The 19,475-nt window shown below is 45.1% G+C and overlaps 1 protein-coding gene across 6 annotated transcripts in view; it reads right to left on the bottom strand.

Moving 5' to 3' along the window:
- epb41l2 (erythrocyte membrane protein band 4.1 like 2) overlaps window positions 1–19,475 on the bottom strand; it is an 82,533-nt gene that overhangs the window by 36,272 nt on the left and 26,786 nt on the right. For all 6 annotated transcript variants that reach the window (XM_080832663.1, XM_080832662.1, XM_080832661.1 and 3 more), the window contains exons 4-6: window positions 8,793–8,897; window positions 7,298–7,340; window positions 1,518–1,593 (exon numbers count right to left, since the gene is read on the bottom strand). In XM_080832663.1, the coding sequence (XP_080688789.1) occupies window positions 1,518–1,593; window positions 7,298–7,340; window positions 8,793–8,897 (224 nt within the window). The remainder of the gene's footprint in view (window positions 1–1,517; window positions 1,594–7,297; window positions 7,341–8,792; window positions 8,898–19,475) is intronic.

Raw genomic sequence — 19,475 nt, 5'->3', positions numbered from 1 at the left:
CCTCTACCATTCCTGGTCCCAAGGTGAGTGTAAGGAGTCCAAAATCCTCATTTGAGCACACCTGGTTGGCGAGGTGCTGGAGCTGTTGTCTGGAGGAAAAGATAAAAACATAAATTCAGGATAAATAATGTCTATTATACCTGTCAGAGCCCAGATATAGGATGTGGAATATTGCAAATTACTTGAACTCCGTGGCTCTCCCTGTGGCCATAGTGGGGTTTAGAGCAGGCAGCATGGCCACTTCTTTAAAATCAATGGCTGCCTGAGAGTTACCCTTATTCCAAAGCAGCCTGGAAGTCAACCAGTCTCAACATCGAGTGCCTCACAGGCACCCAAAGCCAATTGGCTGCCTGAGAGTTACCCAGTGTTAGTAAGCAGCCTGGAAGTCAACCAGTCTCAACAAGTGCCTCAAAGGTATCTAAAACCAATTGGCTGCCTGACAGTTACCCTTATTCCAAAGCAGCCTGGAAGTCAACCAGTATCAACATCGAGTGCCTCACAGGCACCCAAAGCCAATTGGCTGCCTGAGAGTTACCCAGTGTTAGTAAGCAGCCTGGTAGTCAACCAGTCTCAACATCAAGTGCCTCACAGGTATCTAAAACCAATTGGCTGCCTGAGAGTTACCCTTATTCCAAAGCAGCTCAACGTCATTTGAAAGATAACCACTAACCATTAACAATCACTAAAATACATATCTACAGTAATTAATCACTTAAATACATATCTACAGTAATTAATCTTACTTTATAGGCTTACTGTTACCTAATGTTTTAACCAGATTTAGCTAGCTAGCAGGTTGAAATAACATTACCACAGCTAAAATTAGATTTAGCTAGCTAGCAGGTTGAAATGACATTACCACAGCTAAGATTAGCATAATCTATCTTTATGTTAACATATTGTATGGTATAGATAACATTAGCCGGCCCATTTTATACAGTGATTAATCTACAGTAATAAATCTTACTTTGTAGGCTTACTGTTACCTAATGTTTTAACCAGATTGAGCTAGCTAGCAGGTTGAAAAGACATTACCACAGCTAAGATTAGCACGATCTATCTTTAAATATGGTTAACATATTGCATGCTAAACATAACATTAGCTGGCCCATCTTACATGTACAGCCCTAAAGCAAACACAATTAGCCATTTCATGTTTAAAATAGAAATATATTAGCTACATACCTTTGTAAAGTTGGAGCTTTCACTCGTTGCGGAGAGGTGGAATGAAGTTGGAGCTGGAATGAGAGCACTATACAGAAAGTTTGAATTGGGGCTCAAAGTGTTTGGATTGGACCAGAGGTTTGGGGGCGGAACCAGAGGTTTGGAGTTGGGAAGCACATTGATTGGATAAGAGTTTTGGGGGCGGAACCACCTTCCAGGCAGCCGCTGCCTGGCAGTCGAAGTTGAGGGCTCAAAACACCATTGAGCCCTGAACTCATCCTGATGTCCTGCAGCTAATATATAGTCAAAGCTGTACTTATACACAAAAACCTGGCAGCCCACTGCCTTCATACCTGGTTATGTCCTCTGTTAGCTGAGAGGGGTCCGGAGGGTAGAACTTGACATTGAACGAAAAATTCCATGGAGCATCTAAAAAAAAGGAAACACAACAGAGATATTAGAAGAGAAACATTTAATGGGAGTCTGTGTTAAGATCTTGTCTGCAAGACCTATCCTTTCCAAATCACAATAGAAGAGAAAAAGAGTGGCTGTAAGAGTGTTTTGTTTTTATGTGTTAAGCCGATTTGCCTGGAGTGCTTTCAGACGAAATATTTCATATGTACAGATGATGGATATTATGCATTTAGTGTTAAGACAGTGCTGAGCTCTCTCTCGCTCAGCCAGATGTGAACAGGACGAGAGAGAAAGAAAGAGAGCAAGCGTGCGTGCATAACAGCTGTGAGCAATTAAACAACAGTTTGGCCTGGTGAGGAGAGCGGAGAAGTGGAGGGTAGGGGAGCAAGGAGTGGACCGGGAGAGAAACCGTGTTGAGAAGCTGTGATTGGACCTGGCAGGGAGGCTGGGGCGGTAGGGGCAGGGGTAGGGCATGGTGCCGCACAGACAGGATTTAAAATGGCAGCCCAGAGACAGGCCTTTTCAGCAAGTCACTCAGCCCTAAAGCTGAACCTGATCCACGCTGAAGGAAATTCCACCGGCCAAAAAATTAGACGGCCAGCAAAACCACAGCAGGTAGGCTTCTCCTCTATCTGTTAACAAGCAAAGTCACTACGGGGGAACTTAAAAACAGCCTGCACCTGGTTCTAACAGTGAAGTTGGAAAATTTCGGTGCTGCGTTTCCCAGCCGTGCTTAGCCTGATGCCGAGGCAGTAGTCAGCTCCGATGGGAGCTCTGGCCTGGAAGACCGATTGCGCACTCTCCCTTGCTGAAAAGCAGGTCATGTGAGCTCTCAGGCAAGATTAACAGGGACTTACAGTGACACCACACACACACACACACACACACACACACACACACACACACACACGCTCGTCTGCAGGCTCACACTGCTGCAGGGTTGAACTGACCATGCCTGTGGCCTGCTAAGGCAGCCGACCAGTCATGGCAGTTGCTTAGCAACCATTGCCAGGGTTGAGAGAGAGATAGACATGCAAGCTTCAGTCAGATACAAAATGTGAGATGGATGCTGCTGACTTCATAAGATCTCTGTGTTTTATCGCGTTTTATCAGTTATGATGACCTTACGCAACCAACACTGATTGATAAACACCCACTTCATGCCTCATGACGTAACCAGCTTACTCTCTCAACTCTCCAGCTGCTGCCATTTTGGAGTGCTTTGATTAGGTTGAGCTCTATTCGGCCATGACCCCCTTCTCTTTAATAGACAAATATTGAAAAACAATACGACCAAGTCTCAGCCGGGGTGTTTTCAAGAAAGCCCAATAACTGAACTGGGAGAGTCTGGCAGTGTGTGTGTGTGTGTGTGTGTGTGTGTGTGTGTGTGTGTGTGTGTGTGTGTGTGTGTGTGTGTGTGTGTGTGTGTGTGTGTGTGTGGGGGGGGGGGGGTTGCCCCTCGACTTTAAGGGGAGGAATGATGCATCAGCTTCCCTCCAGTCACCACTGCAGTGCTTCTGCGGCCTGTGACTCAGTCTACTGTTCTGCTGGGCCTCATGCTGTGCCTATGCTGGCCTGAATGGGCCATGACAGCATCTGAGGCATGGCATTTCATTGACGGTGCACAGGGAAATCACATTTTACAGAAGAATTCATTTCCGCTCTTGTCGCGTCTGCATTTTTCGATGGAGGAAGTAAGTGGGGCGGGTAGGGGTGGGGAGTCTTTCTCTGCCCCTCGTTGCGGACCAAAGGAAACCGAGCCAACTTTTACAGATGCTTTAAAAACTTGAGAGCTCACTGGCGAGACGTGTCATTTTCAGTGGAATGCCAACCATGAGAGGGGGGCATTGAAAGGATGGTGTTATTCGTCTGTTCTCTTGACTGGCCAACAGAGCTCGTATTGTGGCCTGGTGTCCTTGGGCCAGCGAGGTCAAGAGGTCGCTGACCGTTAGAGGAAACTAAAGGGCGGGGGGAGGAATGTGTGGCAGCTGGCAGAGTTACAAAGAATCACATGTCGAGACATTCATTCACACACACACACACACACACACACACAAACACACACACAGGCAGGCAGGCAGATCTTTGCGTGCAAAACATCAGGGCAGACCATGGGTTCTTTATTGCAATGAAACTGGCCACTTCACACACACACAGCCCATAAGCGAGACTAAAGAGGAGCTCTAATCTAATCAGGAACCGGGCCACACACTTACACATGTTTTCCAAGAATGTCTCTTTTTCAAGGCCTGTCCAAATATGTGGTCTAAAAGGACTTCACCTCTGTTTCACTAAAGCTGCCATTCCTCTCACGCCATGGACCTCATTACAGAGTTATTCTTACAGGAGATAGTCACACAGCGCATAGCATAGAATAACACTGAATAGATCAGCCAATATGGATTGGCCCATTGTCACCGATACCCGATCTAGAAATGTCTTCAATATCTGTACCGCTACAAATATCGGATCGGTGCATCCCTATTAGTCAGTGGGCTTAAGTCAGATAGCGCATGATGTTTATAATGAAGGTATGGGGAAACTGCAAGACAAGCTAGTTCAGCTTATCCAGCAACTTTGTCTTTGTGGGCCCACGAGAGAGACATTTTTACAGCGATGACCTTCCAAAAATGTTAGCTGTGATGCAGAGGCGCGAAATATTTTCCCCTCTCCGTCAACGTTTGTCTGTCTCGTCTTGATGTCTCCTGGACAAGTTCCGCAGGCTGAGTCACCCACAACAGACCTGCGAGCGTGCGTTTAAGCAATCAAACTAGCCAGAGCTACATTGGGCCAAACACACACGCATATATACAGAGATGTCAAAAGGTTTATTAACCTAACTACATGAAACAACCTTCTACCAAATTCAGCTCATACACACCAGAGGTATGCGTAGAAAAAACAAACATAATGTCAAGACCATAGATATAGAATAGTAGGCTTTTCTTTATCAATGGTCAATATTACCGGCAGTGTAAAGACTGAACGTAGGGGAGCACACACACAGACACACACAAATGCCTGTCTACATCGGCGCACCACACATACTTCAAATAACTGGGCAGAGAAATGTTAGCCCTGCAACCCAAATACTGAACAAACATTACTGTTGTTAATGTATGCATCTATGCCAGAGCAGCAACAATGACATGCTAGTATAAAGGAGAGGTGGTGGAAGCTGGCTACATACACACATACAGCACAGAAAAGCCACACACACACACACACACACACACACACACACACACACAGAGGACGAGAGAGAGCACGAGAGACACAAAAAGGGGGAGAAAAATCTGTATGAAAAACTTGATTCACGGGATGACTTCATGTTGGGGATATTTCCTCCATACCGCGCTCCAAGTCGCTCGGTCCATCCCAGTGGAGCATGTGGTCAGGCCTGCGTGGCCAGGCCCGCTCCACAATGTTATCTAAACCGAGATAGACTTACTGGACGGATAAAAAGCATGATCACCGCGGTGCGCTCAGGCTTACAGTTCACGTCCAGTGGCTATTAGGGCGTATGCATTAGAAGGGAGTGGAGGGGAGGGGAGGGTGCTGGAGGGAGTGGGTTACAGGAGCAGGGGAGGAGAAGGAGAGGGGCCACAGGTGGATAGCCAAGCGTGACGGCTGACCTGGATCAGGTAGGGCAGGTAGCCCCACACACACACACACACACACACACACACACACACACACACACACACACACAGTTTCAGACATGGAAACAATAAGACACATTCATTCACACTTTCAGACAAAGAACTATAGATGTTAAAAACAAAAACACCAAACACATTTGCATAGACATCGGTAGAGACACAGCAAACCCGATCAAGGCGCCAATACACTGCCAGACACATAAAAACACATGAAAACACTTTCAAGCTTCCAACAGGTCAGCCTTAGGCAAAGGTCAAAGGGCCATTAACAACCCAGGGTTCAAAGGTTTCAGAGCCCTCGCTGTATCAGTGAGGAGCAGAGCACACCCTTCTCCACGAAGAGCCCGTAAAAAGATCAGTGGAACGACCAATCATAGCGTGCCATCATTCACACAAGACACATGTCACAGGAGACTTGCCCTCCAATAAGCCCTTGACAAGGAGAGGCATCTGGATTTAAAATGTCTTTGTTACTGCATGCAGACGAGTGCAGCAGAAAACGGTGTGGTCATGAAATGAAGAGAAAGAGTAAAAGAAAGGGAAAGGGAGGAAGAATGAAAATGAAAGATGGAGTGAGATGGGGAAGAGATGGAATGGTAGGGAGTCAGATGGGGGGAGGGAGGAAGCGAGTGAGCGTAGCAGCCACAATGCTAAGGAGGGAATGGGGTCGAGGTGTACATTTCAGGACAATAAGACATGAATCAGGCCAGCCAAGCACCTTTTACTGGTCTGGGCATGAGGCCAGGGTATGAGCACTGAACCCCAGCTGCACATTACAGGAGGGAGAGCAGGAGAGAGAGAGAGAGATAAAGAGAGAGAGAGAGTAAGAAAGAAAGGAAGAGAGAGAGAGAGAGAAAGACAGATAGAGTGAGTGAGTGAGTGAGAGTAGAAAAGAGAGAGAGAAAGAAAGAGAGGAAGAGAGAGAGAGAGAGAGAGAGAGAGAAAGAGAAAGAGAAAGACAGAGATAGAGAGAGTGAGTGAGTGAGAGGGGGGGGAAGAGAACGAAAGAAATAGATAAAGCATAAAGACGAACATAAAGATGATAAAAAGATGGATAATAAAGAACTGCAGATCCAGAGAAGAAGAGAAGACGGATGAGGATTAAAAGAAGAAGGGACAAAGAAGATAAAAAGATCCTAAGAGTGTCAGACGGGTCTATCTTGCCAGGGCAGGCAGCCAAGCCATGGAATGTTACACAGCCAACCACAGAGCTCTTTGAAGCAACTCAGAGCTCAGGGACTGCACAGCATCCCAGAGCCAGCCCCAGGGAAACAGGGTGGACAACACAGGGATTGTGGGAATGATCAACGGCTGATTGGTCCTCCAACTACGTCAAACACACATTACAACCCTAGGAGATTTAGAGTCCCCTAATTCCTTGCCATGGGTCAATGCACCACACACACACACACACACACACACACACACACACACACACACACACACACACACACACACACACACACACACACACACACACACACACACACACACACACACACACACACACACACACACACACACACACACACACACACACACACGTCATCCTCATTATTGAGATTGGAAAAGTACTGCCCCCCCAAAACTCCCCATCCACACCCAATCCCCGCAGTCCATCTCTTAATTACCCAGTTGACTCTCCAGATGTTCTCACAGCATCTGGATCCAGGGAAACAAGTCTCTGCACTCCCTCCCTGCTCTACAGCAGGTACAGCGCAGTTCATCATCACAGTGACAACACTGCCCTGCATTAACATCAAACCTTGAGTTCATGCTGTCAACTGCTGTTTAGACTGGCACAGCAAAGCTAATACCCATCTCATCTGGATTGCTCTTACAGTGAAATAGGCTCCCTTTTACTCACAGACGACTCTATCCTCTGAACAATGTCCAGTGAGAACCATGCTGTGCCTAGGTTGGCTGTGCTGCTGGGGTGGTCTTGGTGTGTGTGTGTGTGTGTGTGTGTGTGTGTGTGTGTGTGTGTGTGTGTGTGCGCATGCGACACTGTGGGCAAGCACGCTTTGGAAGAGTCTGAAAAGGTAAACAGCACTTACTACGGATCTGACGTTTCATCTCCTTCAGAGGGTCCAGCCAGCACTACAAGGAAGACAGACAGAAAGGATATATTTAACTTCCGCACACACACACCAGTTTGACTCAGAGCAAACCTGGGCATTGATTCAACGCCACCACACACACACACACACACACACACACACACGTAGCAACAAAGGTTTAAGGTTGTAATAACATACAGATGTGAAAATAAAAATAAAATCAGCATGAGGACTAACAATGAAAAACACCAAAAACAAATCCACAGAAACACTGATTTGATTGGCAAGAGGAAGTGTAAAGGGGTGTGTGAAACTCTGCGTGTGGTTTGCAGCAGTAAAAAGTAAAAAAAAAAAAAAAAAAAGAAAACACTTTAATGCTAGCCCTTTTCCTTTCAAGCTGGTTTCCATTAAGAATTGGCAGTGAAGGTATGGATAAACACAATATTTTCGTAAGAATATGACTTCATGTTGTTTTCGCAACAATGTTTGCTTTACGGAATTTCTTTACACCACACAATGCCACAAAGCTAGTTTGATCTCATGTTGAACTTATCTGCAATATTCTGCACACAAATAACAGTAACAGAAGTCCATGATTACCCCAATTACTCTTACAAGGTTAGGCGAAGCCGGGAAATTGCGCTTTACAACTGACACAAAAATATACAAGTCCTGTTGCCTCGGCTTGTTTATAAGACCTCTGTGAAATCCATCTCACAGAGGAGGCATATTCAGAGCAGTTGAGTGGAAATAAACACATTTGCACACACATACACACAGTATTTTGGCTCTTTCCATGTCAACGTGGAACAGTCACACTAAAATGTGCGCATGGCAACTATGCTGATCTTGTTACTCTGTCCTTAGTCACTTATCTGAGGTAAGTGTGTGTGTGTGTGTGTGTGTGTGTGTGTGTGCGCTAAGTCTTTGTAATTAAATCTGAGTTTACAAGGCCCAGACTGGAACCATATGGAGCAGAGGCGATTGCTCCTCTCCCTGCAGAGGAAACGGCTAGCCAGAGCACACAACCCTGTCATGTGTGTGTGTGTAGGTGAAAGACCTTACTGTACACATCTCAAGCAAGCAACTTTAAAGGAAAGGGTGTCCCTCACTCCATTCCAACCCACCCCACAACCCACCCAGTTAGATGTGCTGCAATGGAGTTACAGACTAGCAGATGTGGCCCTGGAAAGATATCACAAGCCTCTCTGGGCCGGTTTGGCCACATGCTCTCAGATGCACCTCAAAGGAAACACGGCATCCCAACACGCAATGGGTTTCCTATGAATCACTGCGGATTAATCTGGTGCAAACTTCCAGCTTTTAATTATAAGCCCCATTACACAAACACATCACACGATGATGATGTGATCTCCATGTTGTGGCTTCAAGGAACTTCTAGGAACTTTCACATGACTGCTGTTTCTAATGACAAAAACCTGCAAGTCACGTGATGATTGCCGTTGCAATGGAAACAGTGTTTATACTTTACCGTCTGGTCTGTGTTGTCTTTGAAGCTCAGGCCGAAGTAGTCCTTCTCCAGCAAGTTGAGAGTCTCACAGACTTTGAAGAACAGGTACTGGCCCTTGGCCCGTTTCTGCAAGAGAGTAAGAGTTCAAGAGAAATTTAAAAAAACATTAAAATAACAAATGGTAAGAGCTGAGCATAAATCCTGACATTTGCACACTAAAATTCAATGTCCGCCTTTTGACAGATGCTTAACTGTTAGGTTTGTAAAGGACATGTGTAATGGAGCTCAAGGAGTTTTCCAGCGGCAGTCTTCTCCCCATATGTTTTCTCTGCAAGCAACCGCTCGGGGCTGAAGATGACTGACAACATCTGAAAGTCATGAACTCGTCTTTCACACTTCATTACCCAGGAGGGAGAGGGGTGTTGGGGCATCTACAGTACACAACTCCAACTTTAACCTACACCTGCACTGTACGGGGAGGAGCTGTGCGTCATGCAACATCTTTTGTAGAGCAGGAGATTCCAATCTTATTCTCATATGAGAACTATTAGTGTAGGTCTGCAGAAATAACTTCTGCTGAATACATCTAAGGTCTCTGAAGTACATGCAGACATTTACATTTAACATTTACATTTAGCAGACACTTTTGTCCAAAGCGACGTACAAGGGAGAGAACAATCAAGCTAAGAGCAATAGAACCTGGCAGACCTCACCATTGTTTTTTAAGTAATGCTGTCAATCAATTGAAAGAAAAATGCTGTGATTAATAGCAATAACTCAAATGATGGATATTTAAATGTAAAGTCACAGAGAATAAACACAAAGGAGGTCATTTTTTTTTTTTTTTTTTACATTAAAGTACTATTGTTTAGTAGCATGTTTGAGAAATCTGTAGTTGGCAGGAGAGAATCAAGAAAAACTTTCGATGCCATAAAAATGTACTCTCAGCTTGAAAGGCATACCTATTATATGTGTTGGTCGTACAGTGTGAAGAGGTTTTCGGGGAGGTAGATACTTTGAAGGGGGGTAGTGTCCCTAAGTCAGCCTGTTGGTAGTTAGTTGCCCGTTTGGTTAGTTGTAAGTTCAATAAACCTTCAAGCTTGTGAATTCAACTGTGTGACAGGTATACATGTGATGCCCCCAGATATGTTAACATCTATTTATCCTACATATGCACTAACAAAGAATAACAAAACTCAGGCAGCTTCATTATTCTTCAAATTAATCGCAAAAATGTATGTTTGTATATTTTGAAAGGTCAGAAAGTGATGGTATATTATTATAATTCATACACAGGTTTTCCTGCCTTTCTTTCTTCTCACTTTCATTCTCCCTTTCCCTCCCTCCCATTTTAGTTTTTTAGTTTAAGTCATACACCTCCTCACCCTCTCTCACATCCACTCAGTCACTCACTCTTCATCTTTCCCACCTTCGTTGTCTTTCATTCTCGCTCGCGCTGAATGCCTCTGTATTCGCGGGCACAGCAGATCTACACAGAGCCGTGGCATTACAGAGAAATCCCCAGCAAAGCCCCCCTGGGCTGTGTGCATGGAGGTTTGGTGACACTGGCCGGGCCAAAGGGGCCATTCAAGGCCAGGGCACAAAAGCCAGAGTGTGAACTCTCTGCCTCCCTCAGGACAGAGGCCATTTGCAAGCCCCCAGGACAAAAGAACATAAAAGTGTCCGCAAAGAACAATGACATCGATTTTGAGACGGCGAGGTTGAAATTCAGTGTGAGTGTGAGAAGTGAATTTTTTCCATCTCTGTCTCCTCTGCAGACAAGGGAACTGTTTCAGATACTGTATGCCGAGACATCATCAGTCATTTTACAGAATGCCAGACCTGTATGGTTTTTCCGAGTCAAGTCACTCACTCTCTCTCTCTCTCAGGCTTGACAATAGTGACGGTCATATGAGCTCCAGTCTGCGTGCTACAGTTGCTGTGCACTGCTGAGCGGGGTGTGGTAGTTTTACAGCACTTCTGGTGTGTGTGTGTGTGCGCCTGAATGTGTGTGTGTGTGTGTGTGTGTGTGTGTGTGTGTGGGGGTGTCTATCTATCCATGTGTGTGCCAAAGGTGCAGTTTTGTTTGTTTTCAAACGCTCATGTATTCTTTCCCCATGGGAACCCTGATGGTTGGCGCTCTACAAACCAACCAATCAGAGGACAGCCAGCACTTGTTTACAAAGACTGGGACGGATTAACCTGTTAAATCCACCGTCACTGCCATCTTCCTGCTCTTGGCGCCTGTAAACCACTTTAGCACTGACTGGTCAATGGTCATTACTAAGTGCAGCCTTCACTGTTAATGGATGACAGCTTTTACTATTGATCAGCCGGAAACCAAAAAGCACACAGAGGGAGGGTGGAGTGCATTAGTGCTAGACAGATCATGAGTGGAATGGACTCAAAATACATCATATGCGTTCTTATCGAACACCGTTCAGCCATTTTCTGTTGAAAGGGATTCACTGTGGTGAGTGTATGGACAGAGAGAAAAAAAAAGAGAGAGAAGCATTAGACGTTTTGACAGGCGGTTTATGTTTGAGATGGGCGTTTCAGCTTTGTGTAAACACAGGGAGGCGCATTCGGTCATTTGTGTACGTGTTTTGCAGCCACTGAGGGTTTAAGCTAATTTAGCGACTCCGGACAGCGCTGTCATGTAAGACTCGATAAGAGTGTTGCCGACACACAATCAAATAGTAGTATTGTATGCAGTGACAGGGCTCAGACACTCTGATCGAAGACTCGTTTTTTGAACTTTTGAGGTAAACATGTTTTGCGGGGAATCCTACCGGGATTTACAGAAGATACGTGGAAAAAAGGGGCCCTTTCAATTAGGTAAAGTGCGGCCCAACCTAACCCCCAGATAGCGCATTTGCAAGGGGCATATCAGGGGACGGATCTCCATGGAAACCAACACACCTGCGCCAGGTGTTTCCGAGCAACCAAACGAAATGCAGTTTGGCTCTGCAATTTGTCATTAGTCATAGTAAAGTCTGTGCAAGGATTGCTTATTCAGAACTTTACCTCAGGCGCAGGACCCAAGGCTGAAAGGAGGTCTGAGGCCAAAAGCTAAGGCACGTCCACTTTGTCAACAAAGGATTAAGTGGGGCTCGGAGTTTACAGTTGTGCTTTCTGACAAGTGAAGATAGCCGTCGGTTAACTTCAGCAGCCCCCTCATTGACACATATGAACAGTTCGGTTTAATCAAAACATTCGTCACAAAACTAGAACACCTCCCAACACTGAAACCAGAGATGAGGTGCCTTTCGAGTGCCTTCTAGATATCACACACACAAACTAAAACCACCCAGCCTTCCAAGCCAAATCCACTAAATGACCAGACATCACTGGAGACCCTGACTGAATACAGAAAAGGGTTGGGCATCTGCTTGTGTTAGTTGGCAACTGTGCAGAGACCGAGGGCTATCCAACCACGCTGAGGTGCCAAACATGTAGGCAGGCAAATGTCTGTTCAGGTGACTGGATTGCCTGAACCCCGGAATCATTTTTGACACGGATCCTCTTTTTTATCGCATCTACACGGAGCAGTGTCAAGAGAACATAAAATGTCAAGACTACATTTAATCTGCACAGTAACATATTATGGCGGATAAAATCAGTTGTCAGAGCAGACTGTAGGTAAAGGAAAAAATGATTCTATTTTGTATTGATAATAAAGAGTTTAGAACAGTGCAACAAAGCAATGTGCAACATGACATGTCTGAGTTGTTTAAATGCCTGTGCTTTATGGAGAGGCTGAGCTTGAGCACGGGAGACCACAATGCAAGTGGTGTGGATCCTCGATGTCCTGGATACCTAATTGAAATTGGCAGGTCAGGGGTAATCGAAATGTCTAGGCTCGCGGCTAAAAACATAACAAGACACATGGTGGCAGAAGGGGGGACTGCCAGCGTGAGCAGATAGCATCTCTCCGACATGACTCTTATAAGGAACTCTGAAGGAGCACACCTCAAATCAGCACAATCAGATCAGATGCTCCAAACGTGTGACACTTCTTCCTGTATAGTGATAGACAGCAGAACATGGTAGCATACCACCCTTTTTTGAGAGTTTTCACATAGTCACATTTGTGCAAGCGCATGATCATTAGGCTGTTATGATAACACTCCAGCATATGTGCTGCATTAGCCATTACAGTTGAAAGTAGTACTTTTTCTTCTTCATTTTTTCTCCCTGCCTGCACTTTCATCAGTGGAAACATTCAAGCGCATGTGAGGATGAAACACGTAAAACAATCAATTTACCATGTAGCGGCCTCTTGCTGACTATTTGCAAAAAAACCTAAAAAAAACAACCAAAAAAAAAACCCAAAAAAAACAACACATTGCGAAGAGAGAGGAGGGGGATGGTGGAGAGGATGAGCCAATAAAGGATTCCAACTAAGACACGAATGATGATGAGAGTGCAGGCATGGAGAGAACGAGAGTAAAAAGTACTACTATAAACCACAATGGCTAACGCAGTAGCCGTGGCTGCGGTACGAGGGAAAAGCTCTTAAACTGTGTTGACCCGGTAACAAGTTTAGAGTAATCTTAAAACTTGCAAGACAACAATAAGAAACATAAAACCTGCAGGGGCTAATGCACCACCCGATGCATCATCAACTCTGAGCCCCTCCCCACTTTTTTTCAGAGGTTAGATTAGAATAATCGCTCTACAGAGGAGAATTAAATGGGCATCAAGTTCAACATTGCCTAAAGTATAGTGAAAGAGGAACTGATGGGATGAGTGAGAATCCAACCTATGCCAATGACAAGGCCTGTGCCCAGTTTATGGGAGTGACATCAGATAACCTCCAGGAAAAGAATGGGGACAAAATTGCCACCATCTCCTACCTATAATTTATGGTAGATGGTGCCACCCACGTCTCCATCAATTCAGAATACTCCACATTCATGGGGGATAAAGGAAAAGTGAGACTGAACAAGAGCACTCTCTCCTGCACTGTCAACTCATGTGCCCCCCCCCCCCCCCCCCTCTTTGACCCAGAGCAAAAGACACCCACTCGCTCACACTGCTCACATCTCCATCAATAGTCAGTACATTTACATGATGATATTAATTTGGCTTAAGTCGGACTATGCTATCCATGGGGGGCAATTGCTATTATCTCAAAGTACATAGCAGTGAATAATTCGAATCATTGGCAGAAAGCGTTGGCCGTTTTTTTATGTCAACGCAGTGGTATACCACATAACTATCGTCGGACTTTGAGACTTCTGAGAAGGTATTATGTTGCAATGCATGTGGATTCTTTGCACAAGTGACACCCTTCACGCCGTTAGGTCGAATTTACAATAGGACTTCAGGCTAAACCAGTCGTAAATAAATCGATTTTATTTTTGTTTTGTGGTATGAAGGATTCTGCATTTATTTAAACTGTTCTATCATCTGAAATATCACGGTATGCCGAAACAAACCTTTGATCTAAACAGAATATTCAGTATGGAATGGGAATAGATCAGAGCAGTATCTTTTATGGCGTTTGACAAATATGCCCTGATTTTTGTGCAGGTGAAGTATCCTGTGAAAATGGGATGGTATTCTCTCCATGAGTTTGCAGAACGTCCTTTTGAACGTCCTTATACAGTGGGGAAAATAAGTCTTTGAACCCCTACCGATTTCGCAAGTTTGGCCACTTGCAAAGAAATGTGTGATCTAGAATTGTATTGGTAGGTGTATTTGAACAGTGAGAAACAGAATATCAACAAAACAAAAAATCAGAAAACTGCATTTTATAACATTTATTACTTTATTTGCATTTGATGCAAAAAATAAGTATTTGAACCCCCAAGCAAACAGCAATAATTCTGGCTCAAAATGACCAGTTATGTGCCCAAGAAGCACACAGATTAGTCCTCATTAGGTCTAACAAGGTACACCTGATCTCAACTGGTGACGTTTATAAAAGAAACCTGTCCAAAGAATCATACCTCACACCTTCAACCTCACCACCATGGGCAAGTCCAAAGAGTTGGCCAAGGACGTCAGAGATAAGATTGTAGACCTGCACAAGGCTGGAATAGGCTACAAAACCATTGGCAAGCAGCTTGGTTAGAAGCAGACAACTATTGGTGCGATTATTCGTAAAGCAACACCAAACTAAAGTTAATCGCTCTAGGTCTGGGGCTCCATGCAAGATATCCCCTCGTGCGGTATCAGTGATCATTCGAAAGGTGCAGAATAACCCCAGAACAACACAGGGGGAGCTTGTGAATGATCTCAAGGCAGCTGGGACCACAGTCACCAAGAAAACCATTGGCAACACACCACGCCGTAATTTTTTGAAGTACTGCAGCACTCGCAAGGTCCCCCTGCTCAAGGAAGCGCATGTACAGGGCCATCTGAAGTTTGCCATTGCACACTTGAATGATTCTAAGGAGGATTGGGAGACAGAATGTGGTCAGATGATACCAAAATCAAGCTCTCTGGCATCAACTCGACTTGCCGTGTTTAACAGGGGGGGGATGCTGAATATGACCCCAAGAGTACATCATACCCACCATCAAGCATGGAGGTGGAAACATTATGCTTTGGGGCTGTTTCTCTGCCAAGGGTACAGGACGACTCCACCGCATCAAGGGGACTATGGATGGGGCCATGTAACGTGGAAATTGGGCTTGAACCTCATTCTCTCATATTGAAAAAGCAACCTTAAAGATTTGGGGAGGATCTGCGAAGAGGAGTGGACCAAAATTCCTCCTGAGATGTGTGTAAACCTGGTGACCAACTACAAGAAACGTCTGACGTCTGTGCTTGCCAACAAGGGTTATTCCACCAAGTACTAAGTCATTTTTGTCAGTCAGTTTTGCTAGGGGTTCAAATACTTATTTTTTGCATCAAATGCAAATTAAGTCATAAATGTTATAAAATGCATTTTTCTGGATTTTTTTGTTGATATTCTGTTTCTCACTGTTAATATACACCTACCATTACAATTATAGATCACACATTTCTTTGCAAGTGGCCAAACTTGTGAAATCGCGAGGGGTTCAAATACTTATTTTCCCCACTGTACATGTTTAAGGAGGGGTTGTAAAGGTGCTCATATCTTCGGGCCTCTTGTGTTATGTTTGTTCATATCAACAAGAATAAGCTTGTGAGACAGTCTGAGACCATAGACATATAAACATGTCTCTGGTTGAGACAAAACTTTTCTGTCAGCCATTTCTGATATGCAGTTGCTATTTAGATACTAAAGTTAGCTTAATTTATTGTTTCCATGGTAATAGGAGCCGTCAGAATAATTTGCTTTTCTGTTGGCCATTTCTGATATGTAGCACATGAGGACAAAGAAAATGGTGCATGGTCTTGATCATTTAGATTTTGTTTCAGTATTTAAAAGTGAATGAGATGTGGGAGCACAAGAACAGTGAGCGTCTAGCAGCGATTATCATAGACATATATGATGCATGTGTCTATGGGCAAGATCTCAAGCATGCGCAAAGACGTAAACTCCAGTTGATAGTCCGATTCACCGTTAAATGCGCGCATAGTCCGATTAACAATCAAATCCGATCGAGTTATCTCAGGGTGTCAATCGGAGTGTAGTCGGACCTCAATAATTCGAATAATGGTGGTAACATGAAATGGATAATTCTATTTCAATCCGACTAAGCCAGTAATTCAAATCCATGTAACCGCACTGAGTTACAACAGCAGCAGCAATATGTGGTGGCCAGTAGATAAAGCTTGGTCAAAGCAGCAGAGACCATAAAAAGCAAAGAGACCCTCCTCACGCTCCCCCTCTCCTGCTCCTCCGCATTACACTCAACCACACACTAATGCTCAGCCAGCTAAATTATTCACCAGCCAGAGAGACCAGTGGGCCACTGAGCTTTTTACAGTGGTCCTGGCTAGCCTCTCTCCAACATGGCTACATCCACCCCTCACAGAAACATCTCTTCAAAGACTCTGTATGTTTGCATGCCAGTGTTTCACAACATACAGATTTGTTTTGTTTTCTTCCCTTCCTTAAACTGAAAGTAGAAAAGCAACGCGAGAGACTGTGAGCGGATTGGGATTTTATATAGTTTATTTTTTTCAAATCCACATGTCCTGAGTATTAAAAAAATAATGCCTTATGTTGAGAGTGTATATAGGACACAGCGTTCCCATTGGTCGAGACATATAGACAAGTAGACAGTCTCTCTGACAATGTTGTGCTCGTCCTATGGGCACTGACTCGTCCAAGAAGCATCTTGATCCTCACACAGATGGGATCAATAGTCTTAATTGAGGATTCTGTACACACACACACACACACACACACACACACACACACACACACACGTCTGTCTCTGTAGGCACACCCACACACACACACACATCTGGCTTTATTAAGGTGGACTGAGTCCAGTCATGTCTGTTTATCACTTAAGGGTAGCTCCACGCCCGGCTGGCGACAAATGGGGGAGGAAGACTGATTAGCCAAAATAAGACCCAGGAGACGGAGAGCGAGAGAGAGAGAGAGAGAGAGAGAGAGAGAAAGAGAGCGAGAGAGTCCGCTGACCAGAGAAATCAAGAGGGAGTGTACACAAAGGGAGGGAAGTAAATAAATGAAATGAGGCTGATATTGCAACAGTGAGAAAGTGGAGCGGGAGAGGCAAGTGTGTTTTTCCCCTTTGTGTGTGGATTCTCAGCTGCATTGTACCTGTTAAACATCTCAAGTGTTTCTCATCTACAGTGATCATCACCTCCTGTTTGGGGGAGAATTTAATATCTCTTAACGGCATCGAGTCAGTCCCGAGGGGGCTAGACTTGCAAAGTGGCCTGCCCTTGTCATTCAGCAGACATTGCATTGTTCTCTCAACGGGGGTTTCATGATTGAGAGTGAGGAGAGTAGGGAGGGGTTGTGGATGGATGGATGGATGGATGAATGAATAGTGGGGGTGGCTTTTCACAAAATATTAAGGTTAAGCTGCGGAATGCTTTGTTTATCTCTTTCATTTTAGCAATGCACGGCGATGGGAGCGCCACATTACATCTCGTTATAAATATGCCACTGTCTTCTGGATGACTAGTCCCCGACAATGGCATTTACTGATGCCTCAGCTTTTCTGAAAGTGCAAACAAAGCTGGCCCTGTTAAAACAGTGCTGGCCGCACAGCAATTCAAGCCAGCCAGGCCCCATTCCACCGGCTGGGCACTGCGTCACCATTGACTGGGCCAACAGGCTCCAAAAGCATCACCATCACAAGCAGCAGCAGCTGCCACCAACATGCAACAAGAGGCTCCAAAAGAGAGGTGACCAACAACGATAGTAGTTAACTCAAAAATTGCCTTGCCCCAGGTTTTTAAGCTGCAAAAGGCTCTAAAAAAATCATTACTGACAAAAAGCGCCAGAGACAACCAAAATATCACCGGATACTATACAAATACACCAAAATAACAACGGCTAAAGAACATAACCCTGACTGACAAAACATCCTGACAGAGCCTTGCCTTTATGTATAGACAAAATGTACCGCTGTTCCTCACCACTGATGTCAGATGCTACTTACTTGGTAGTACAACTTACACAGGCCTTCAACAAGATGCCAAAATTGCACCTGCCAAGTCTTGTAGGTTGCATGATGGCTTCTTAAATTAAATTGTGATACTGAAATTCACTCATATTATAGTACTAAGGATTACTCTTTTGTGCTCTGGGATGGTAGAGATTTGGCCACAGCTGACATGCTGAAATAAGGCACCAAGCAAACCCAGAGAGAGCCTTCATGGTAGACTGGTCATAACTGTAGAAACCTGTAACAGTCCAATCATCTTGAGTTATCAGCATTAGGATGCTGAAGGCTCACGTTTCTGGCCCCTTAATCACGTCAGCACCAGCTCACCATAGCACATGTCCAGTCAAGCCAAGCCCAGCAGATGCTGTGAGGTTAAATCTATAGGGGGGCTAAACCCACCAACCCAACCAAACTAACCTCATTCTAACTGCCCCCTGCCCTCCCCCCCGCCCTTCTCACCCCTAATCTGCTCCTGGGAGGGGGTCCCCAGACGAGCCCCCGTGGAGCACTCCTCTTTTTACCCCCTGCCCTACCCCCTCCAGTAGGGCCTGACCCGCTCCCACTTCACCCAGTCCCTCCCATCACGTCACGTCACGCCGAGGATCAGAGGCCCAGGCTGCTTCATAAGCTCATGGGCTGATCGCTTCAGCACCACCTCCGCGGCAGCCATGATCCCATTACTACATGACCAGCCCACCCATACCGCATGTGTGTGTGTGTGTGTGTGTGTGTGTGTGTGTGTGTGTGTGTGTGTGCACGTCTAACACACACACACACACACACACAATTACTTGGTCAGCTTACACATGGGGGCCTTCTAGCGCCGCCTGTCTTTGGAGTCAATCTAAAGCAATATCTAGAGAAAAAGTATGAGCCGTGATGTTCCAAAGATTTCCCATACTATACTGTACTATAATTACGTCCAAGATTATTTCCTTCAGGGCCCATTATATTGTTGTGTCTGTTTGCATGTTCTCCCTGTGTTCACAAGGGGTTTCCTCCACTAAGACCCCAACAGAAAAACATGCAGAAGAACTGAACTGTACAACCCTGATCAAGACGGATCACTTGACTTGGTTCCCGGGCGCCTAAAGGCTGCCCACTGGTCCTGGGGTCCTGGAGGAAGGAATAAATTCACTGCGACCTCGGCCTGCGTGTGTGACCTTTTGTC

This window comes from Sprattus sprattus, assembly GCF_963457725.1.
Source record: "Sprattus sprattus genome assembly, chromosome: 2".
Taxonomy (NCBI): Eukaryota; Metazoa; Chordata; class Actinopteri; order Clupeiformes; family Clupeidae; genus Sprattus; species Sprattus sprattus.
The sequence above is the reverse complement of the archived record's forward strand: the minus strand, read 5'-3'. Positions and strand labels throughout refer to the sequence as shown.